This window comes from Charadrius vociferus, unplaced genomic scaffold, assembly GCF_000708025.1.
Source record: "Charadrius vociferus isolate BGI_N301 unplaced genomic scaffold, ASM70802v2 scaffold126, whole genome shotgun sequence".
NCBI classification, from domain to species: domain Eukaryota; kingdom Metazoa; phylum Chordata; class Aves; order Charadriiformes; family Charadriidae; genus Charadrius; species Charadrius vociferus.
Window position 1 is genome coordinate 1,692,873 of NW_009648894.1, and position 25,129 is coordinate 1,718,001.

Genomic DNA, 25,129 nt, shown 5'->3' on the forward strand with positions numbered 1-25,129 from the left:
AAATGAGAAAAGGAAAAAAAAAACTAAAAAGGAAAGAGGAAAGGAAAGAAAAAATGAACTTAAAATCTTGGGTGAACAAATTTTGACTTCAGCTCATTCTTTGACTCATTTAAATAATTGTAATAACTTGATACTGTATGTGGATTAATCTGATATAGATATCTTTTTTTGCTTGAATGAAATATAAGGTCAAACTGTAGGGTTAAGTTACTGTTTTCAAATAATCGAAGCAATATTCTTTTAGGAAGTTAAGTTTTAAGAGAAAATCAGTGAGAAATGAAAAAGAGATAGAATCTGTCATGTGTTTTGAAAATAACTGTAGGTGAAGACAACACAATAATTCACATCTTTTTCTTTTAACATAAGAGATTCTGTCATACAGCATCAGTCTTCAGTTTTATTGCTTTTTAATGTGAGGGGTTTTTTTCAAGCTACGTATGAAAGACTTAAGCCTAGGAACTGTGGTCTTTAAAAATAAGCAAGGATTCTGTGTACTGCAGTGTTAAGGTAGCAACAGCCCAAATATATAAGGAAGGTGCTCAGAACCTTCTGAAAATAAGACTCACTCTCAAACAATGAAACCTAAATAAGTAGATAGATGATATTAGAAATCTTCACAAAGACATTCATTGTTCTGTGATTTGGAGAAATACAGCTTCCTAGAAAAGGTCTTTAAAATATGAGCAAATGAGGAAACGCTGTGATTTTTCTTCCTTTCACTTCCTGTTTCTTTGATGTACAAGTAAAAGTGCAGAACTGCATTCCACTCCTTGTTGAGTAAAAGGAGGAAGCAGGAAAGGAACATACCTCATCATGAGCTACTCCACCTTTAAACTACTTAGCCAGCCATCAAAAGGCTTTAATGATGATACTACATCAAGGAGAGTAAAATTTCATTAAAACCAGGTTTATTAGTTAATTTCATTTGCACGCTTGAAAATAAACCAAGAAGAAATAGCCTGAAAAGTAAACTGCCCTCCTGAAATACTCATGTAAAACAAGAGGGATTACCATGTATCAAAAGCCAGAGAAATGAGCAGTGACAGTTAAAGTCACATTATGCTTGGTCTATGCTATGTTTCTGTGCTTTGCATAACACATATCCTTTTTTAAAAATTCCGGATGGTAACTGCTTGCCAGGGAGATGATGTTTTCAAAGGAACCTGAAAGATGAGGAGAAAAGCTTTTTCCTAACATTTTAAAAAAGTATGTAAAAAGAGTTTGACTTCTTTCAAAAGTCTGAAGGGTGCTGGAGAAAGAGAAGCCTTTAGATATAGTGAATCTTGCAAGTTTTTATGGTATTACTAAGAAAACATTAATATTTTTTGATGAATCATTTGGAAATATTCTGTCTCTGATTAAAAAGCCCTCAAGTATATTTGGTTTGAAGAATCCGGGAATATTTAGTGAGTGTTTTTATTGCCTCCATCCATTTGGTAAGCTCAGCTTCATTTCCTCTGGCTCTGCTGAAATAAATATCAGATGCAAATGAACCAGGGAAATATTTTGAACCCAGCACGGAACATGAATAGAAGGAGCGGGGCAGATCAAGAACAAAATCTGTGTTTCATTGCTGTTTCACTGCATATGCAACACAGTAGATTGTCTTCTAGTGGAACCTTTATAATTGCATCTGGAATCCTTAGTGTATTCTCCTGACAGAAAGTGTATTCATAAGAAGTTTCTTTGCAATATCTTGTAACAGAAAATTACATACTCCTCTTGCATGCTTTGGATTCAGTTCCTAATATTGTTCTGACAGTGTTAGAAATGTAGCCTTGAGAATAATGGTGGTCTCTGCTGCGTACGAAAAATATTAAACCCAACCACAAAATAAAAGGAATTCTAAGACAGAAAGAAATCCTTCCCTCTCCTTCATTCTTTGTATCCCCAGGTGAATTAATGAGGTTATTGAGCCCAGTAAGATATACTTTCCCCCTGAAGTTCTCAGAAGAGAGGTTATAAACACTTTAGATCATTCTTCAGATGAAGACAAGCATGAAGAAGATTCTGAATTGCAATGTAATGAAATCATTAAGAAATAATTCCCCTCAGACTACCAGAAGGTAGATTAAAAATCCTCTCAATACAAACAGGAATTTTCCAATATGGATAGGCATATAGACATATGGATCTAAACAGGTTATGGTCTTCTTAGAAGCAATTCTGCCACGTTCTGAGAGTGTCTATCTCTCAACATGATAGGACAGTGGAAGTCACTCTTGCAAGTCAATGGAAAAAGATGCATTTTACTGTAAAGTTTTCCTTAATGATGGCTCATCACCTCAGCTTGACCTTCGACTATGTTCAACCCATAGAGGGCAGTGACATGCAATTAATAATAACTTTTCAGAGCCTTAAGTGGAAACAGTCTTTCACATCTGTTTTTAGTGGTATCAGTATGTGTTTTGGGGAAGAAATTAAATTTGGTTTGCTGATCTGTCAATAACATTGGACTTCCAGATTTTCTCAAATTGAATTTAGGGGATCATAAAGTACAGAGTTTGAAAATAGGTTGTAAAAATTATGTTCTGAGGAACTTTCCAGAGGTGTTGCCCAGCAGTAATCTGTACTAATGAATAGTGGACTACATGCCATGAAGAAATAAGTCCAAAGTAGAACATGATAAACTAGCAGGTGTTCTTCTATTGTAGCCTGTGGTCCACTTGTTCTGTAAATGTTACGGATATGACCAGCAAATGATCCTCTGTTATTGTCTGCAACAAGATTAGGTGACCATTAAGGCTATCAAGACTGCTGAGTCCCTCCCATGCCACTGTTCTGGGGTAGAACAAATAAGTTTATTGCAATCTGGACCTATCATGAGGATGCTATTGATAAATTGGACTAAATTTCTCTCTTTTCTGCTATGGGAAGAGATATACATTACCAGGTTAGCTTGTTTGATACCAGAAGAACTTTTTGTTTGTCAGGAGGTATAAGCGGGCAACATGGCTGCTTCCTTTTGTGGTCCATGGAAACATTTGTACTATGCTTGTTCCTGTGATTGTGTACGCATAGTGAAATTTCTGCCTGCTCTTGTGATGACATTCTGCACTTCTTTTCCTGCTGTACTGTTGCCTCCTGACATTATTTAAGTGCTAATTAAGTATTTGGTATTGTAATTGAAATATTGATAGGTATATATACATACAAAGACAGGCTTTTGAAAGGAGACACTGATTCACTGGGTTTTCAAAGAAGCGATGAAACGCTATTGGTCACATCTGAGAGTCACAGACACCTCTCAACTGTTGGTAAGATTTTTTTTCTAGACTTCACTTGCAAAGGAAGATAAAATATTTACAAAGTCATTTTCTCAGAAGAGGGGTGGGGCTCAGGAGGAAACATGGATTTGTACATTTGAATAGGTAAAAAATGGGCAATGGACTCCTGTATCATGTTAGACCGGGAAGGAAAGAGCTTCATGATAATGAATAAAAGATAAAGCTGGGGGTCTACAGCATAAAAAACACTTTAAAACAGTTTATTTTGGTATTACAGATAAAATTCAGCTATAGAAGGTAAAATCAGTTCACAAAGAGGCAAAATAATCAAAAGAATGGGCTGTGTAGATCATAAAACAAAGTTGAGTGAAGGCTTTAGCAGTCCTCAACCCATGAGATGATGAGAACTTTCAAATTTTAACTTACAATGTTCTTTGAGATGTTACATAGAGACAGTTTACAGAATATTGACATATTAACACAAGGATTTAGAAGGATTTTAACAATGATAAAATTACAAGCTTGAGTGGCATGCAGGTTGTGGCATTGTTCACAAAAGTTGTCAAAGGAAACAGAAGAAAGAAAGATTAAGTTATTTTAGTGACATTTCCCCTCAATTAAGGGAGACTTCCACAGAAAGATAGTGAAGATACAGCATGAGATTTTAGAAAAAACTCTGGCGATTTTCATGTGTTAGCAGTGATGTGTCATTGTTAGCATTTTGCTGTCAAATGAGATATCTTGATTAAAAAAAAAAAAAAGACTTTGACCAAGTTTTTAAGGCAAAAATATTTTGCTTGTGCATTCTGTGTCAGTGAGATCTGAGACCCTTTCTTCTCTCCCCTTTCAAAGACTTGCATATATGTAATAGATGAAAATTATGATTGTCTCATTGTTCAGAACTGCAATTAAGCCTTTTGTTTGGAAAAACAAGGGTTTCTGGTTTCTGGATGCTGTTTTTTCACATTACTTTGGAATACCTCCCTTGGCTGAGGATGGTAGGCTGGTGGTTTAAGTGATTCAAGAATCTTACCATTCTGCTTAGCTGGACTAGAAATGTAGGCAATAAGAGGATGCAATTAGGAAAATAGATGATGACGTGGTTTTAGGAATGTAAGGTAGGGTGTGAGATGAACAAATCTGAACTAGAAGGAAGGCCAAGGCAAATGAAATGAGACATAAGGAAGGTAATAGTGTGGCTTTGATACAAAAGTGTTGGTGTGAAGAAAAGAGACTGGGATTACATGCAAGCAAGTGTAGCAAAGAAGGCATTGTGGAGCCTAGGGTATGATGTGTATAATGCAGAAAAGAGCTGAAAACAAAGATGCAGGTGAGTGGCAGCAAGACAGATCACAGATTTATTTTTTGGTAAAGGACCACATGTATCTGGACTCCCGCAGGTTAACTGGAAAATAGGATTTCCAGCCTGACCAACAGCCAGCAGGACCAACACACACACACCCCAACAGCACTGATACTATCTGTCAAAACCATAGATCTTAACCATATTTTATGAGTGTGTTGGAGCATAGAGTTAGACTGGGCCTTTTGCCACAAGCCCAGGTTGAAGAGCAAGCTAGACACTCAGTATGAGTAGAAGAATAAGCCTCATAAAAACAGAAAGAAAGGTGACAGTCTGGCCTCCAGCCTCCTCTACGCTGGGACACATTTTTTCTGATTGTCATATATCTCTTTTACATCTCTCTCTTTTACATTAACACATGTATGTGGGAGTGAAAAAGATCAAAAGATTTCTGGATGCAGTGGGCAGGTCAAAGCACAGACTGATTTTTTCCCCCCCTCAGGCCATATTTGTGTTTGTTTTAGAAGCAAACACATTCCGAATATATGAAAGAAATGCCAAAGCGCCAGACAGATTAACTGGCTGGAGAATGCAGAAAACAAAACAATAACTCATGAAATGGAATCTGCAAAGCTTACAAAGGATGATCCTCTCATGCCAAGTATGTATCCAGAAGAAGCGTATAGCTTACGCCCCTCAGCCAAGCCAGCTCCACTGTCTGGGCCTGGGAAGAGGAGGAGAGCCAAGCTTCCTGCTTCTCTCCCTTTCCCACCTCTTCCTTGGCTGTCTCATGCAGACGATGTGCAGGGTTTGTGTTTTTGAAGGGACTCTGAACTCTGGATTAGAACAGCCTTCACGCAGTCATGCAGGGGATGAGCTTGCTTTTCATTTTGTTATGTAGAGCTGTAGCTGAGCAAGTGAAAAATCAGCCTTTCATGCTTTATGAAGTACTGCTGTTGTATAGGAACTGCCGCTGTTGAACCCAGACAGGAAAAGAAATGTCTCTCTTCTGCGTTTTATTTGTGTACCCATATTCAGGAATTCGTGTAGTGTGAGGAGACTACCATTTCTGTTGTAAAGTTTCTATCTGAAAAAAATTCTTTCTAGCAAAAAGTTTTCTATATGTTTCAGTGTCTCAGTGGGGACAGTTCCTATAGCTGCATAAATAAATACCCCAGTTCCTATAGCTGCATAAACACTTGATACTTTATGGTTATGACACCGTACTCAAATTGATTGCTCCAATATTTTATTTGGATATTTCTAGAGAAGTATGTGATCACTGTTATTTGGTGCTCGCAGCATCCTCTACTCAAAAATCAGCATGATAAACTTAATGTAAGTCTGAACAGAATGTAATGTAATAAAATATAATGTGAAATCAATCAAGATCAGACTAACAGCAGAAGTGAGGCTCGTATTCTAGTTAACTGTGCTACGTTTAACATTTCCGGATTTTGTATAAATATTTACCTCTGTATATTTTAAGAAATTTCACTGACTTCCATACATCCAAACTTAAACACATGTAATTTCTTTATAAATTTGGGTCTTAATGTTGGGATAGATACAAGTTTTAAAATTCTTCATCTCACTTAAATGCACAGAAGTAAAGGAATTCCCTTATCCTTTAGTATTATTATTATCCACTTCATATTAAGTCTGCTAAATTCACCACTAATACACAGCACTGAACTGCTTTTTTAAAATTAATCAGTAATTTCTTATAAATAATATTTGAGAAATTTTCCCATTCCAAAGTGTTCTCAAGGGCGGAAAGAAGAGGTTCCAGAGACAGCAAATAGATCAAATGTTAAAAATATTTTCTCTTCTAAGTTTTGCATTGTATTCCCTGTTGGAGACCTTAAAGCCAAATGTAACTCATCATAACCATACATTTTATTCATGTCATGGATAGATGGAAGATGTTTCCAGATTAAACAAATTATCCCAATAATATGTATTACTCTTTTGGAGGTTATACAAAAATATCTGAATCAATGGAATAGGTACTGTTGAGTTACTGAAATAACTAAATTAAATTTTCAACTAAGTATTTGGTGAACAAGAATAATATGAGTAAAGTTAACTTACATTTGAAAAACTGTTTTACCACTGTGAAAATCAGCTTTGATTACTACATCTACTCTTTTTTAGCTTGGTTTTAATATAGAGTCCTCTGTGCTGTGTTTCCAGGTTGAACTTTAGGTGGAATTTTTAGAAAGGGTATCCCATTGGGTCTGATGCTTGTTCCCCTTAATTGCATTGATTATAGGCCTGAAAGGGCCTTGGCCTACCCTATAAATGAATGGATCTCTGACTTGATAGCACATAAATAGAGTCAGGAAAGTCACTGGGAGAAATAGATTGAGAAAATCATAACCAGTTGTCATTGACTGTGGAATTAGTGGTGCAAAGCACTTGTGAGGTCCTGTTACATTATTTTCTCTTCAGTGGAGTGTGTCACTGGCTTTAAACCAATGAGACATAACAGACAAGGCAATGTCTAAACTTGCCTCTGTAGGTGCTTGTGTGCTCAGTCATCACGACTTACAAAGGGCTTCTATTGCTGCTGCTCCAACACCATTAGTAGTGTACAGCAACAGGATAGTTCAGCTGAATCTGCATGACTTTACATGCAGTTATGGGGACCCTTCCCTCTGTTTTCTTTCCTATTTAGCAATTTAAAGTAAAGTTGCCACTGTTTTCAACTAACTCCTTTATAGTTAATGATAATTTTCCAGAACACCATCATCAAGACACACTTCAGTATCTCTATGTTTTCGTAGGTCTGAGGACCTCCTTCTAAAAGATATCAAGAATTCAGTGAATTTTCTGATTCAGAAACAACTAATATAATATTTTTGTGCATACTTGTCTGCACTTTCCTATTCAGAATACAATATGTAAAGCACCAAGCTTCATTTTCTCATCATAAATATGCATAAGAAAATCTTATTAACATAAATCTGATCTAACAGGTTCACCATGTATAAAGAAATGTGATTAAATTGCTTCCCTCCCTATTTTTACTGTTGTCTCTATCTTCCTTAGATTTTGCTTGTTCATGTACTACTTTCTTAGAACCTTTGTTGTGCTTTGCATTTAGCCATTTGATGCATTGCACAGTGTTTTTATTAACCCTAGCTGGATTACTAATGAGTTTTGATAACAAAAGACTAGCAAAATTTTTCTCATTTACCATTTGGATGATTAGTCACACAGTCATAAAGAAAAATAAATTGGGGCATATACAAAACTTTTACAAATATTTACTTTTGGTGCCATCATATATATGTATCATTTATTCACAGCAATTGAAACTGGTGCATCTGCATTCTAATACTACTATTAAAAAATGAAGCATGTTGTTTGCTGCTGACTTGCCAGTTAGGTGATGTGATTGGACATTTAAAGAAAAGCCTTACAATACATTAACATATTTGAAAGTCAGAATGCTGCTATTTACCTTCAAATAAACTATACTAAACATATGACTATCTTAAACTTGCTGGTTTTTTCTCCCTTGTACTACCATTGTCACAACTTTTAAAAGATTTTACCTGTTTGATACCCTAATTTTAAAATGATAAACTAAACTTGCATCCAGTAATATATTCTAAACACAAAGAACAAATCTCAGTATTACATAAAGTTAAATGCAGCTCTACCAAAATAGACTATTTTGGAGTTCAATCATACACACAGTAATTTCTGTACTGAGACTCCATCTACTGTTGATGTTTATGTGATTTGTATGGTAATCATCTCATTTTGCTACTTTTGCTATTACCCTAGCAAAGCATATGTTTACCATTTCTTGACAAAACTGAAGGGGTGTCTACCAGCTTTCTCTCTTTTTCTTTTTCCAAAACTGGTATTTGATAATCCATGCTTACATGTATCTTACTATATATATTTCATTCAAACTTCAGACTGGTGGTGGGATTGTGAAAATATGGAGTGAATCAGGAAATCACAATGATGAGTGGAACAAAGTCGAGTTACACCTGGGGAAACTGAGGAATTTTGAAGTTATCTTTGAAGGCATTCGTACCAGAGACCTGGGAGGAGGAGCAGCGATAGACGACATAGAGTTCAACAACTGCTCTACACGTAAGTTGAAGAGGGAAGTTTCTAGTGGGATGCTAAAGGAGATGTATGATGTTCTTGCTTAGATACTTCACGGGTTTACTGTTTTTATCATAATGTCACTGTTGATAAAATCAGTTATGAGTACATTGTTTTCATTCTTATAACTTCCATACCATTTTCTAATCATTGTTTTCATTCTTATAACTTCCATACCATTTTCTACTCATACAGAGAGTCTTGTATTGGTGCAGTGTTTTCACACTGAGTTATTGCAGATAAATCCAAGAAATGCCTGAGTTTTTCTTTCCTTAATTTATTTGATTTTGAGTGAGAATTTTCCTTCTTGAATTCATTGGTAAGCTACTGAGTCTTTTTGTACAAAGTATGTCAGATTGTATCAAGTGAAGCTTCTGGACTCACTGTTTTATCATAAAGGCTCTTGCCATAAAAATGAGTTGAGACCAGAAACAGACCATTGTCGCTATTCCTTTTCCCTGTTCAGTTTAAGTGTTAAGGCCAGCAAAGTAAAGAAAACCTTTGACTCCTTCACAGGGTACTCACTCTATTTAATTCATCTTTTTGTGGACTAAAATAGGAACAGATTTTGCCTTTAAAAAAAAAAAAAAAAGGAAAGATAAAAACTGAGTGGATCATGGCTTCCATCAAGGAAGGATGTGGTCTTTATCCCTGCTAGGAAACAGTGTGACACAATATAAGTGGATTTGTTGAGTGAGGCTATCATTGCTGACACCACATGTCTACATCATATGTGTTTTGGGGAAATTACTTGGGCAAACATTAATCTCCTGCTGTGGTCTGGATGCCCATTATCAGTTGGAGCATGGAAAATGCACTTCTGGAGAGCACCTTTTGATATAGTTTCATCTCAAAAATGCAAGTTTTGCATTCAGAAATTGCTCTGTTGCGTAAACCAAAGAATGGAAACTGGATACAAGTTGAGACCTACTTCAGAACTGCACTTTAATAAAACTCTAAGGCCCATGTACCCTTAAAAGCTCTTCCAGGCACAAGAATGCTAGTGATTCCCTTGTGCTTTCTCTAAGAGTTTCATTGTCTCCATTGTTACACGTGTGATTGTTCTTCAAAGGACAAAGGTAGATGGATAAGGATGCCCTGGTAGGTGATGGGAGGTCATCATCTTGAACAACAAAGAGGATCCTGATCGCTCCTGCAATTTTTTGCCAAGTTGTACTAAAATGTATTAATTCATACAGTGGGGTCTAGTTAAACCACATTTCTGGGATTCTGTCCCATTTTGGGGCTAGAACAATTTAAACACTTCATTTCACAGTCAGATTCATGAAGATATTCAGCAAATAAAAATAGGAAGATTTATTTTTCTAAGGAAGAAGAAAACTCCCTGGTGAGTTCATAAAGATGGTATCAATATATCTTCGTATAACATAAAAATATTTCTGCTTACTCTTAAGTCCACATATTTTATAATAACCTGAAAATAGACGTTATATAAACATAACTGGAAATATTCCACAGAGTTGTCATTGCAAGGAAGGAAATTGTTTCAACAGGGAGTTGGAAAGCTGTCATATGAAGGACTTTAAATCTCTTAAGATGTTAAGACTGCTGAAATTTACACTGGTTTTAGTCTATGACCCTACAAATCTGAATGTTAATAGTGTTTTATAACCAGTGTTGCATTAAAATACCTTTGCAATGAAACAGTTCAGAAAGTAACTTGGGTTTATTACCTTATAGCAACTATTTGTTTTACAGCACTGCTTCAGCAAGAAGCTCTATTGGGAAAGCAGTTCCACGATGTGATCCGACTACTTTCACATACTTACAGCTTTGGCATAGTAATATTCCCATGTATGTTGCAGAAAATTATTGTTCATGAAGATGGATAATGATTCAGAGGAGACTTTTCTCATAGAAGTTTGAAATACACAGTTGAATATACCATACAAATACACATTTTTTAAAGATTGAATTAGAAAGGCTTGAGACCCAAGATGCTAATCCTTATAGAGCTGTCACTTGTATAGTGGATGTTTTTGCACTGTAATAAGGTACAATATTTATATAATCAGGAAACGTTCACTTACAGCACCTCTGGTAGTATATGCTAGACACAGCCGGGTTTCATTAAAGTTTAGGTCCATGTATCCTATGGGAAAGGGTTTATTTTTATCTCTTTGCTCTTCAGAAGGATCAGAGACCTGTCATGTATTTTCTTTTTATGCACGTGTGTGTGTGCAAGTGCATGGCTATAAAACAAAACAAAACAAACAAAACCCAAAAAACAACCTGCCCCCCAACCTGTTTTTCCTGTCTATACAATGATATTTGAGCTCAAACCAAAGTCAAGAGGGAATCATTGCATTGTCTTTAGCGTCATTCATATCAGCTCTGGGTATGATTTTTTTGCCTTCTACTCCACAAGTTGAGATCTGCTTGCTTAATTTTCTCGAGACTTTTGGTAAGCTGACCTTCCTGTTGGCATCATGACATGAAGGAGCCTGGTCTGACCTTTTTCATTCTTGTTGTTATTGATTCTTTACCTTTGTAGAACAAACAAACAAAATACACTTTGCCAGATTCTCAAAAATAACATTTCAGTCTGACCCAAGCCTGGGGCGTGCAGGATAGAGAAAGTATGTCATGTCTAAATTGGGGTTTTTTGCAGCACAGGGTTCACAGTTTTATTGTGTCTGTTGTAACAAAGCTAAAAGACAGCAAACACAATCTTACTGTGGCCAAACTCAAGGAGAAGAGTAGCATACAAACCAGAGGGGGTCAGGGTTTTTTTCTCAACAAAATAACTGGATTTACAACACTTATTCATGAACTGTGTTTGTAGCTGCAGAATTGCTGATCTAGACATGTAACCAGGGTCCTCTAGGGGAGCTGAAGGCCACATCTGTATTTTCCACTGAGATTTATTAGATTAAACTAAAATCTTATATAATATTATGCATATGCTAGCCACGGTAATTGCATAAGCAGAGGAAAAACCTAGAAGATAATTGAAAACAATTAAAACTTGAATAATAGGTTTGAAATAAACAGGCAGGAATGGAAATTGGAAAGCCTTAAACTGTATGGGGAAAAAATTGAATGTTTAGCTGCTTCCCAGCAGATGGATGTAGTGGTGGGGAAGAACATTAGAGCCATTCTGGACCTTTCAGATATTTTGGCATAGCTTCCTCCTCACAGACTGTCCTTTTGGAAGCTGCTGAATAGTATTCCTGGATCATGGTTTTCAGTCAGCACAATAAAATAATTGCCTCTTTGTAGAAATAATATACTCAAGTGGAGAGAGTGAAGAGGGAAGAGACAGGCAGTCTGTGTGAGGATTTTTGACATAGGAATGTTAAAACTACTTTTATGCAGTATGGTAATATTCAATGGTTATAGCAGAGTTTAATAAATCCAAAGACTTATTTTATTGTATGTGTGTTTTCCTTCCTCTTACTTTCATATAGTGTGTATAGAAAGAAGCTGTAAATATCATAAGGCAGTCTGCATGGAGGTGGATTAACTCTGCCGACTTCTTTGCTCTTCACTTACATAGCTGTGATTTACATAAAATCATAGAATAGTTGAGGTTTACAGTTTAGGGACCTTAAAGATCATTTAGTTCCAACCCTACTGCCATGGGCAGGGACACCTCCCACTAGACCAAGTTGCTCAAAGCCCCATCCAGCCTGGCCCTGAACACCTCCAGGGATGGGACACCCACAACTTCTCTGGGCAACCTGTGCCAGTGCCTCACCAGCCTTAGGGTGAAAATTTTCTTCCTGATATCTCATCTAAATCTACCCTCTTTCAGCGTGAAGCTCATGTTACATGAAGATTTTCAACCAACATAAGAGAATCTTTTCACTATTTCCTTTTAAAAAATAATTTTTTAAAAGCTTCTATATTGGTAGAACACTACAGATAACTTTATTTATTATGATCTGAGCTTCTGGGGCTCTCTCCTGAAAGGCTCATTTCCCTCAGATCTCACTGATTTCTTTGGAGGTCAAAAACAACTGTGGATTTACTGAAAACATGAGAGGTCTTAGAAATATTGTCAGAGTTAGAAAAAAAGAAGGTATAAAACAGCCTTATCAGTTGGTTGTGAGAGGATAAGTTATGTTTTCATAGCAAAAATAGTTTACATTCCAAATCTGATATATTTTTATTTTGCAGGTTTAATTGAAAAATGTGAAAAACAGTGGTCACATCACAGCCAGAAAAAGATTGTTCTTAATATTAAATGGATTAATTTATTAATTACATTTGATTTTTTTTTCACTTTCTTGTACAATAATTCTTTATACAACTTTAGTGACAGACTATCCTATGGAACCTGAATGGAGTTTCGAGTGGTCATCTCTTGTGCTTTAACAATTGACTTTGACCATGCAATAGGTTATTTTCAGGCTAGAAATAAATGTCTGCAATTTTGTCTTGATAAAAAGTTAAAATAGCCATGAGCATTGTACAGAATAATCCGTAACAATAATTTTATTTTTGAGACTTCTGACACTTATCTTCATGGTGACATCTTCTAAAAATCCTGTCAGAAATAATCCATGGTCTGGTAACCTTAAAGAGGACTTCAAGCATTATTGATTTGCTTTTCCAGCTGATGGCTCACTGTCATATAATAGCGAATCAAAAGCACAACTCATCAGACATGTTATTGCCACTAGTCTGAATTTGTCCATCCATTTTAAAGAAAAGGAATCTTATACTCCAGATGCAAAACACGGAGTATAAACATGGACGTATACCTTACTCAGCCACATCATACATACTGATTTTGGCATCCCAGGGAACCACCTGAAAAACTAGCAGTCTAAAATGAAAATTAGTGACTCATAACTCGAAATTCAAATTAAACAAAAATTTCTAGAATAGTTGATTATTTAGGTGATTTGTATATTTTTTCATGGTCTGGCAATTCAGTGCAATAGAAGTCCAGGAAGAAAAAATAGTCATTATTGCTCCAGTGATCTTTGTGGGTTGCCCATTTGGGATAAGACTTCACAAGCTTTTTTTCTCATGTTTAAGGTAAATATTACACATTCAGTCATGCCTCAAGTGGTATTAAAATTATAGTTGGTTTTTAAAAGCAAGCAAAATCAAAACGTCACAGTACTCCAATTAAGAGGAAATTGATTTACCAAATTGAGCTGAACAGAAATTTTCTTTAAAATATCATAAAGCTTTCTTTGCTGGCTTTCTTTCCCTTTCTCCTCACATATTTGTATTCCTCCTCACCTACTGTTTATGACAAAGACCATAGGTGAAGGTACTACAATCCTTTGAACAACTTTGCTTCCATGCTCCCATAAACAAGAAGCTTTGAAAGTCTCAGCAGAGAAATCTTTTCTCATTAGAATTCCATCCTGGCTTTGCAGATCAGAGACAAAACAGCTAAAACATCCTAGTGTTTGGGTCCGTAGGCCAAATTTTTTATTTTTAAAATAAATCACTGTTTTCTTTGAATCCTCAGCTATATATCATGCAAAGCTTTACATTTAGTGGAGAATTTAGTTCCTTGTGCTCAAACACTTGAGAAAAGTTCAAGCTCTAATAACAGAAATAGTCAGTACAAACCTGACCCTGAAGTGAGACGAAAGGGAATTTGGGCAGAGAAAGCTGCCAGAGCTGTTTTAGTCGCTCCAAATATATATTTGTAGTCAGCCAGAATGTATGTCCAGGTACCTGGGTTTTTTTTATCATTTTCTTATTTTTTTTTTTCCCCTTGTCAAAATATTTTAATGTTTGGTGGTGTTTTTCACCTGTTTTTATAGATAGGTCAGTATCAGAGTACTCTGACATGGCACATAGGCATTGCATCAGCAGGCTAAAACTTCTCAGTAACTGTGCTGAAATTAATGATAAAATTCTTATTTTTTTTAGTCTAATGTTTGGATTTTGCCTCTAGAAGGTAATTATTTTTTGATTTCATGGTGAGCTGTCAATTGACAAATTACTGATATCCACTGAATCTGCTTCATTGTAGAGCAAGAAGGCTCATTTTGATAAGTCTAGTAATTTTTGGTAGCTTTAATTTAATTTGTGCCACTGTAACACATTAACATGAATGTGCTTTATCCTTTTTGAGTGAAAATCTTACTGAACTCAGATCTCATTGCGTTCAGCAGAGGGTACAGACGATGCACAATTTGGTTCTAGGCAAGAAATAACCTCCCTTCTGGAAAAGTGAAAGTCAGCCATCGCAACAGGACATCCCGAATGCTCTCCGAGGGGAAGGCAGTGGGCTCAGGAGGGATGCAGAGGAACTACAGGTTCCCTCAACCCAGCTTGCCAGGGCTGCTGCAGTTACACTGGGGGAAGACTTGAATTCCTGCACAAGTCATGTTACGCACAAGGCGATTGCTTAAACAGCACTGCATATTAACACCTTCTAGCAACGTATGTAAAAATATAAATTTATTTTTACTGAAGAAGCAAATATTATATAGCCTGGCTTGAGGCAATAAATAATATTACATTTGACAGTTGTCCTTGAAAAGATTAAAAGAAAGGAAAGACGAGCAATATGGTACCAGCTTGAAGATCACTCTATTCTCTACTTTTTGTTGCACTGTACAGCGGTTATTTACACACCTGTAATACTCCAGGACTGTTGGAATGCAAAAGAGCTTAACCAAAATATTTATTTTGGCCATCTTTCCTTAACTTTGCAACTCGCAGATTCTCATTAGGAAAACATTAGAGGTCATTTGCTGCAGATTTTGAATATGAGAAACAAGATTTAGCTTTTACCTCATTTTCCATGAAGAGAAGTCAGCTTTTTTTTCAGTTTCTGTTTACTTCATGTAAATCTGAAAACAAGTTGCTGACTTCAGAGATATTTTGGTTTGGTAGTAGGTTGCTGCAAATGCAACTTTTCAATATAATATTAAAATCTCATCATTTTGATATTCAGTTGATGTACTGCTTACTCTTCATGTGCAGTGGTAGATTCCTTAACTCCACATATTTTGAATGGACCAAAAGAGAAGACTGTTCATGGCTAGCAAAATATACAGGGTCGAGATGGCTGGATTTTAATATTTTTTTTAACCTCGCGATCATTGTCTATAAAGGTGGTACTGTAAGAGTGAACACTGCCCCAGCCTGGTTTCATTTTCATATGAAATTATTGTAGCAGGTAAGCACCCTTCTGATAGGAATAAACGGCATATAGCGGTTGATCTTCTGTAACCCATCATATGCCTCCATGCAATATGGCATCCAAGGTGAATTTCACATCTAATGATTATTCTGCACAGCCAGGAAATGCATTCAGCTGAGGAAGTGCCTTCTTGTTGCAGATAACCATGACTTGCGCCTATGTGTTGTACTCCATTGGTCTGTCACAACAGCGCCTACAGACCACACTGGGACAAGTCCACACATTAAAAAAATACAATATTCATATGAGATGCTTCTAAAATATCTGTGATAAGGGGAGAGTGTGCTATGATTGAGTGGTTTGGATTGAATCTGCATCGCAGTGGAAACAATGGCTCGATAGTAATTTTTTAGAGTATCAGTGAAAAGCTCTAGAAATAACCTAGTCAGCTGAAATTTCTGAGATGTAATCTAACTCTACACTGGAATCAGGATGGTCGGGAGACAGGGAAGGGAAAAAGGACCAAGCAGTAGAGACCACATGTCAAATTGCTTCAGGAGGTGTTTTTCTCTGTTTCAACATGTTCTTAATTACTGGGAAATAGAATGTTCTGTAAAAGCATCACTAGATTTATCTCCTCTTCTCCCTTTCTTTTGCCACTTGCAGGCTCCAAAGGGATAAAGCCTAGAACACCAAACCCTCACTCATTGCCCAGTTTTCAGTGCTTCTCCGTAGTGTCTTCTTTAGTATTTAGCAAATTATAGCAGCTCCCTGCATGTGGTCTTGTGAGCAGCAGCTCCTTATCCTGCTGATACACCCTACACTAAGGCCAGTCTTTTAGTCTTAATCAAATATAAAAACTTCTGGTTTTGCCTGGTATGGGTTTTTATACTCCGTGATGTCAGCACTAGAAGTTGAAGAGAATTTTTTTTTCTTACCTTTGTATTGCTTAAGCTAGAGCCATTTGTACATTTCCAGAACTATGGATGATTTTTTTTTTTTTATTCTTCTAGTTTATTTGGTGGCTCTGGGCACCAAATTGCTGCTGGCCTTGAGCATCTTTAAGTCCATTGGCAGACATTTGTATCTACAGGTCAAATTCTCCCCTAAGATTCAATACAATTTGTTAGATGTTCTGTTTATGTCAGAGCCAATGCTTATCTTTGAATTAAATCTGGCCTTTTAAATGACACGTTCTGTGATGACAGCTCCCTATGGTTTTTGAATTACAAAAGGACCTTATTTGAAATGATCGCAGGCTTGCATGAGTAGATACTTTTCATCTAGTTTTCTCTGCAAAAGATTGCCAAGGTCATCCACGGACAGAAACATTATTGATGAGTTTGCTAATAGAGTTTTAATGTGCTATAAAATGTCATGTAGAAAATGGTACTCAACAATTGGGGTAAGCAAATGAAAAGCTTGAGGCAAACTGTTTCATAATTCCTGAACTTCAGAGTACTGAGTACAGTTGAGTTCCAGTTCTGTTGAAGCCTTCCAGGAGCTTTTATGTCATGCATTTTAATTTAAACAAAGGGTGAAACTTGGAACATAAAGTTACTTTTGTTGAGTAATATTTTCAACAAACAATTTTAATTTTTTTTAACCTTTGATTATTCTTATGTTCCAAGTATTATGAAAGTGGGGAGGGAAGTGATATAAATACTCTGACTGTACAATGCAATTTAAACAACAAATAATAGAAAGAGGGGCATTTTCAATTGCAATTTGAAGAATTTTCTACTTAGAAAGGGCCTTAATTTCTAAAAAAGATAAATATGGAGGGAAAAGTCTCATTTTCCTTGAATATACATTACATGTTTCATTTTATACTGTTTACATGGTGTTTAACTGTTGAGTGAGTACATGCATTCCTCTTGGAGAGAGCAGAGAAGATGAAACTCTCGGTAAACAGCAGCTCAGTGTATTTGACCTTGTTCCATGTTGTTTTTCAAAACAGCTCAAGGTCTTGCTCATTGCAGCCTTTAGCAACCATAAGAACTCAGGATTCACCCTATGCCTTTCACAAGCACATAGCACTGGCCAAACATAACCTCTCACAACCTATGTAAGTCTTAAATGTAATGCAACACAGCAAGAGCATCTCGGCTATATGTTTGTGTGATCAGTTCTTTCATGATAAATATTTTTAATAGGAGAATATTTGTTGTGTCACCCTGACACCCGATCTATGAAACTTACTGTTATCTATCAAACTAAAATATTTTTTGCAGTTATCCATTTTGTTTCAGACAGTCAAGATCTGTGGACCTAGCTATGGATGTTATTTACCTGGACTTCAGTAAAGCCTTCGATACTGTTGCCCACAACATTCTCATGAAAACAATGGCTACCCAAGGCTTGGACAGGCATACAATCAGCTGGATCAAACACTGGCTGAATGCCCAGGCCCAGAGAGTGGTGGTGAATGGACTTAAATCCAGTTGGCGGCCGGTCACAAGTGGTGTTCCACAGGGCTCAATGTTGGGGCCACTCATGTATAATATCTTTATTAATGATCTTGACGAGGAGATTGAGAGCACCTTCAGTAAGTTTACAGGCGACACCAAGTTAGGTGGGAGTGTTGATCTGCTTGAGGGTAGGATGGCTCTTCAGAGGGACCTGGACAGGCTTGATCAATGGCCTGAGGCCAATAGCAAAAGCTTCAACAAGGCCAAGTGCCAAGTCCTCCACTTGGGCCACAACAACCCCATGCAGCATTACAGGCTTGAGGAGGAGTGGCTGGAAAGCTGCCCAGCAGAGAAGGACCTGGGAGTATGGATTGACAGCCAGCTAAACATGAGCCAGCAGTGTGCCAAAGGCATCCTGGCCTGCATCAGGAATAGTGTAGTCAGCAGGACCAGAGAAGTGATTGTCCTACTGTACTTGGCAGTGGTAAGGCCACACCTTGAGTAATGTGTTCAATTTGGGTGCTGCAGTATAAGAAGGACATGGAGGTGCTGGAGAGGGTCCAGAGAAGGGAAACGAAGCTGGTGAAGGGTCTTGAGAATAAGTCTTATGAGGAGTGGCTGAGGGACTTGGGCTTGTTTAGTCTGAAGAAAAAGAAAGCTGAGGGGAGATCTTACTGCTCTCTTAAACTACCTGAAAGGAGGTTGTAGAGAGGTGGGCGTTGGTCTCTTCTCACAAGTTACAACCGATAGGACAAGAGGAAATGGCGTCAAGTTGCACCAGGGGAGGTTTAGGTTAGACGTCTGGAAAAACTTCACTGAAAGGGTTATCAAAGACTGGAAGAGGCTGCCCAAGGAAGTGGCTGAATTGCCATCCTTGGATGTACTTAAAAGCCATCTAGATCTGGTTCTCCGGGACATGGTTTAGAAGTGGGCCTGGTAGAGTCAGATAACGGTTGGACTTGGTGATCTTAAAGGTCTTTTCCAGACATCACGATTCTATGATTCTACAGCTTAGAGAGCTGACATTTGGCATATGTGGTTCTTTCCATGGTTTTAGATGTAATGAATATCCTAGGGATATTTTCATTTTATGAAACATTGATAAAAGAAAGCTCTTGAACTCACAGAGTCAGAGAAACATCACTGGCCCAGTGCTGTCCTCTAGTAGCAAACTTAAAAGAAAGATGACCATTTTCATGAGTTCTTTCATAGCCAACCTTTTCCTGGTAACTGAAGCAAAGTGTCTGGGTTAATAGTGTTGTAGTTATCAGTTATCCCCAAATGAATCTTGTCATGTCTATAAAGTCTGGGAGTACCATATGGGCTAGTTTTCCATAGATAACGTTTACTGGAGATGGATATAAATATACAGCTTGTGATGTATCCACGGTAGAGCCATAATTTATTTATTGTTTATTTATGTTTGCTATGTATATACAAACACACTCATGCATTCTTACCGGGGAAGGTCTTATCTTTGCTGGTATTCTGAGAATTACATTGTACAGAACCAAATATGTAGAAATGAGAGTGAAATGTAAATGCAAGTTCTATAGCAACCATCATTAACATGCTTCTTTTGTCGGGTTTAGTGATCCAGAAGCCTAGCCAGTTCTATTGGTCTCTTGAAAACTACTTGGAAGATTACATGGCTCTTTGCTGCATCAATCTAAATTGTACTTAATTGGAAAAGTCATATCCTGTGTGTGCTTTTTCTTTTTCAAATGCTGCCAATTCTTTTGGCATTGGGATTTGCATAACGTGTAGTCAGTAGTTACTACTTCACCTAAAATATGTCCTATGCTAGTTTCTTGCGGTGTCTTGGTTTTCAGGAAATGCTATGGTTCCAAAGGGAAACCAAATAAATGGGTACGATAAACCATTAGCATTTTGCTATGCCATAATAATTGTTTTAATTTTTTTTTTATTTATGAGAGTCTAATCCCCAAGTATTTAATGTAAGGGAAAAAAGGTGGTTTACAAGGATATGTGCTGTGGCCTGTAAACTTTGATCTACGAGAAAATCGATGGTTTAATTGCTCCACCGATTCTTGTTAATCTAGTTATTTCTATTCTGAACTAAATCTCGGTTGTTATCATAAGCTATGAAGTGTTTCTTTGTGATTTTGTATTTTATATTCTATACTATTTTGTTCCATTCTGGGGTGGTTTTTTGTTATCTATATTCTCTTTTTGTGGGAAAGGAATGGATTGTGGTCTTTTGACTTGCAGCATATCCATATAGTCTTCAAACCCCACAAGTTTATGGACTGAGTAACTGTGGGAAAAGAGAGAGCAAAACATAATGAAAAGTAACTTGCCTCAGAAATGTGCAAGACTGCTGGAAATTAATATATATTGTTGGAGCCTCTGTTCTCATTAAAAAAAACCTAAACACACACTTCCCCCAATTTTTATAGCTCCATGCCTTTCCTTTGTAATTTATCCTACACCTGTAGACCAACACTCCATATCTGTATGGATAATGTTAGGTTAATGATTGGACTAGATGATCTTACAGGTCTTTTCCAATCTAGGAGTTTCTGTGATACTGTACGATTATGTGTAGAACTGAGCAAACAATGGATTGTTCAGTTTAGTGGCTAAACCAAAGGTTTGGAAGAAGGTGATGTCAAAAAAGATCATTTATAGCTTCTTCATTAAGTGCAAGTTTCTTTCTGGTCAACCACTTTCTTAAAACGAAATACCTTCTTTTGCTTTCGGATGTCTTAGCTGTCTTCAAACTTTTTATATTATATTCAGAAATAAGCTTACTACTTATCAAAAACATTTCAGCTGCCTGTAATCCCTCTCATTCCCACTGTATGACAAATCCATATTTGTGTATTTCACTGTTTTCCTCCTCTGACATTCAGAGTAACACAGAAACTGGTAATTTTATTACTGGTAATTTTATATTTTATTACTGGTAATTTTATTTTTCTTTTTAATTATAATTTTTGTCCTATTTTGTTTGGAGTGAATTCAACAGTATGTTATTTTTTTTTCTTTATAGGGTTCTTGAGCTGTTAGGAGAAAAAGGCGAGAAAGAAATTTGCCATATTTTCTCATTGTTTGTCTGCTTAGAATAGTTTTTTTTGTACGTTTGGATTTTCATGGAATGTTGTGAGACTATTGGAAAAAACATATAATATTACATGCCATATGTAATCAACCATCATCCAATATCTTTCTACTTACTGGTAATCAGAGTACAACTGATGAATATTATCAGTCAAAAAGCTATGTATCTTTACATGTAGTCCAACACAACCAAAAAATGCAATGAAATAAGACATAATGAACATTCCTCATTTTATCTAAAATGTCAGCTTTAAACATATCTTAAGCTGTTCATTAGGAGACATTGTTTTGCTTTATACAGCAGCTCCCTAGAGGGGGAATTGAATACCATACTTGGAAACATCCATCTCCAAATTCAATACTGATAGACTCAAACTCAGATTTTGGCAACCCTATAATTTTGATGGCTAAATTTGAAATGAGCAAGGTAATATTTTGGATGTCCTCTCTTTTACTTTGTTCAAAGTGGTTTCTAACATGCATTTTTTGTTAAATTGCAGTTCACCCTTCAGAAGTGAGAACATATTTTCCAGTATGTTCTTCAATACATTTTTCTAAACAGAGTTTTTATATTATATTTAAAGAGCGTCTGGTTAAAATGAAACTTCTACTTTGCAGCTTCTGTGTGAACCTCTGTTTGGTTGTTGGGGTTGTTGATATTGGAGTTGTATTTTATGGTTAAAATCCACTGTATTTCTTTTTTTGATTTAGTTTTTAGCTGGTGTAAGAGTTTTGGTCAGAATGAGTGTGTACTCTGGAAACTTGATTTTTAACACCACAATTCTGAATAGAGTTCAGAATATTTAGTTCGACGATGCTATGCCAAAGCTGGTATGTTAATAAGAGTGTGTCTTAAATGTTGCATTTGGAATTATCAGAACTGTTTCAATTAGTGCTAATTGAAATTATGCACCCAGTGCACTGAACTCAAAAATAATTTATGTAACCTGCTTTATAGTCTGACAGTTCAGAGATAGCTGAATCTCAGCACTCTCTGGCTTTGACCCTAGCACTTTATGTGCAAGTTACTAACTTGTTCTCATTCTATGACACGATTTTCACTCACTTTCAGAGATGATAAAACATTGGTGTTGTAAGACAGATCCTCATATTAAATACCATAAGAGGAATTTCTGGCCAGTTGACACACTCAGAGCAGAAGTTTCTCTAAACTCTTCAAAAATATAAATGTCTTATAAAGGCTCTAAAATTTTATGCATTACATAAATGTTGTATAACAGTGATTTTTCTCAGTTTAAAATGTTCTTATTTTCCAAATGATATCCTGCAATTATAAGCCGAATACAGCCTTTAGCCTGTGTACTTTTCAACAGCTCACAGATCTCTTTTTTATAGAATATGCACAATACACTGGGGAAACAGTTGTGCTGATGCTGAACTGAATTTTCTTCCAGGCAAAACATTCTACCCTGGAAGCTTTGGACAAGGCCAGTCTAAGACACGCGTAATGCACCATTAAAAGAGTGAGACCAAATAACATGTGTTGGAAGCAGTAAATCACTGAAGTCATAGTGTATAATGACTAAAGAAATAAAAAAGAACATCCTTTGATTCAATTACAATATTGATTTAAATGTCCTGTTGGTTCCAGTTGGAGAGAATCCAAGGGAATGCCCTGCCCTCACCGATTTTGTGTGTGGAAATGGGAATTGCATAGAGTCTCAGTTTGTCTGCGACTATAAACCAGACTGTGAAGACCTATCAGATGAAGCTGACTGCAGTAAGTATCTCTTTGTGCATTAATGTAATCTCCAGTTAAAATTATAACTTTAAATTCTGTAGCATAGCTTAGGTGAGTGAATTCACGCAGCTTCTCAGAAGATAATTACAAGCAGGTTGCCCGCTCCCCCAACAAGGAAGCTGTGACATTTTCAGACCCTCAGAGACATTTGCTGCAAGACATATTTAATTGTGATTTAGTTGCAAAAATGTACCTTACTCAATCCAAACAGTAAACATTAAAAAAAAACAAAACAAAAACAAAAACAAAACCAAAAAACAGATTAAGGACTAAAGGCAAATTTAAGGAATAAAATCCATGGGTTACAATACAAATTAACTCTGAGAAGAAATGTAAACTCATTTATTAAGTTGAAAGCATGTGGAGCTATCAAAGTTGAATGAAAAAGATAAGTAAGCAAATTAATGCACAATAACATTTAGGTGGGATTCCGCTATAAAAAGTGATTACTTAAAAACAAGCCTGTTTTTCCTGTCAAATTAATCCTGTGTTTGTGATGTGATCTGAGTTGTGTCACTACTACATCTTCATTGTTCTTCATTCTTGCTGCTACTGCAGAGCTATGGAAATATTTCCTTGCTATTACTCTATTACAGACAAAATCCAGTCTGTTTATATTTTTGCAGTCTGAGTGAATAATGAGAAAAAGTTTGTCCATAGGTATTCTTCGGTAATGCTGTTTGAGATGGAAGGACACAGCTCAATTTTGAAAATCTGGATCAAGTTAACAGGCTTTCCAATTCAGACTTGAAACTCCTAAGCAGAAAAACATTGTGCCTTTGTTCCTGCTCCATGTCTTTGTTTATTTGCAGTCATTGTCCAGACCAGACTTTTGGACTAGGAAGCTTAAGCCATCCTTCTAGAGAGTTGAAAAATCAGTCTAACTCTTAATCTTTGAGCTGGAGGGCGAAATTCTGCCATAATGCAGATATGATCAAAAGTAGCCTTGGTAGATAGAGAAAGAAAATGCATTACCGGCATCTATTCAATGCTCACATTGTGTTGAAGTCCAAGTACTCCATTGAAATCAACCAACACTTCATGATCCCCTGAAAGTCAAAGGCATTTTCTTTTGTACGGGGTTGCTAAATGCTTTGACTGGAAAGGGTTACAAAAATAATGAACTTGTATTGGGTGATGTAAATTCATAGAATCACAGAATAGAATCATAGAGTTGCTCAGGGTGGAAGGGACCTTTAAGATCATCGAGTCCAACCATTAACCTAACCTGACAAAACCACTTCTAAACCATGTCCCTAAGTACCACATCTATCCTTTTTTTAAACACCTCCAGGGATGGCGAATCCACCACCTCCCTGGGCAGCCTGTTCCAATGTTTAATAACCCTTTCAGTGAAAAAATGTTTCCTAATATCCAATCTAAACCTCCCCTGACATAACTTGAACCCATTTCCTCTCGTCCTATCACTTTTCACCAGGGAGAAGAGGTCAGCCCCCACCTCTCTACAATCTCCTCTCAGGTAGTTGTAGAGGGTGATAAGGTCTCCCCTCAGCCTCCTCTTCTCCAGGCTAAACAACCCCAGTTCCCTCAGTTGTTCCTCATAAGGCTTGTTCTCCAGACCTCTCACCAGCTTTGTAGCCCTTCTCTGGACATGCTCCAACACCTCAATGTCCTTCTTGTAGTGAGGGGCTCAAAACTGAACACAGTACTCGAGGTGGGGCCTCACCAGTGCCGAGCACAGGGGATTGTATTGTTTTAGCCAAATAGCAGACTTACACCTTGGAATACATGCAAAGATGTCACTATAGGACACTTAACTTTGAGTTTGTCCCTCTTTATTGTTTTCATAAAAGTAAATAACAGCTCTGAACTACAAACACTGAAGCTGGTGTCTCTGTTTCTGGCTTCTGCCTCCTCCAGTGCTTCACGTTCCAGTGAATTTTGTGAGTCGTATTCATGGAAATGAACCTATGTTGAAGGATAACTGTAAAAGACTAGCTTTTTTCAAGTAGATTCCAAGAAAGGTAGATTTTAAACAGGTAATCTATATTTCTTGTATGTAATATTTTTATTTTTTCTGGAGTTAGACAAAGTAAGTGCAACAAAATACTCTGTAAACTCACCCTTGTAACATTTTACAGACCTAAGAGAGACACAGTAAGT

General features: G+C 36.7%; 1 protein-coding gene across 1 annotated transcript in view; it reads left to right on the forward strand.

Annotated features, from left to right (window-relative positions):
• Positions 1-25,129, forward strand: part of MALRD1 (MAM and LDL receptor class A domain containing 1) — a 268,564-nt gene that overhangs the window by 156,876 nt on the left and 86,559 nt on the right. Inside the window, exons 28-29 of the mRNA XM_009887147.1 lie at positions 8,466-8,646; positions 22,856-22,984. Of these exons, the coding sequence (XP_009885449.1) occupies positions 8,466-8,646; positions 22,856-22,984 (310 nt within the window). The remainder of the gene's footprint in view (positions 1-8,465; positions 8,647-22,855; positions 22,985-25,129) is intronic.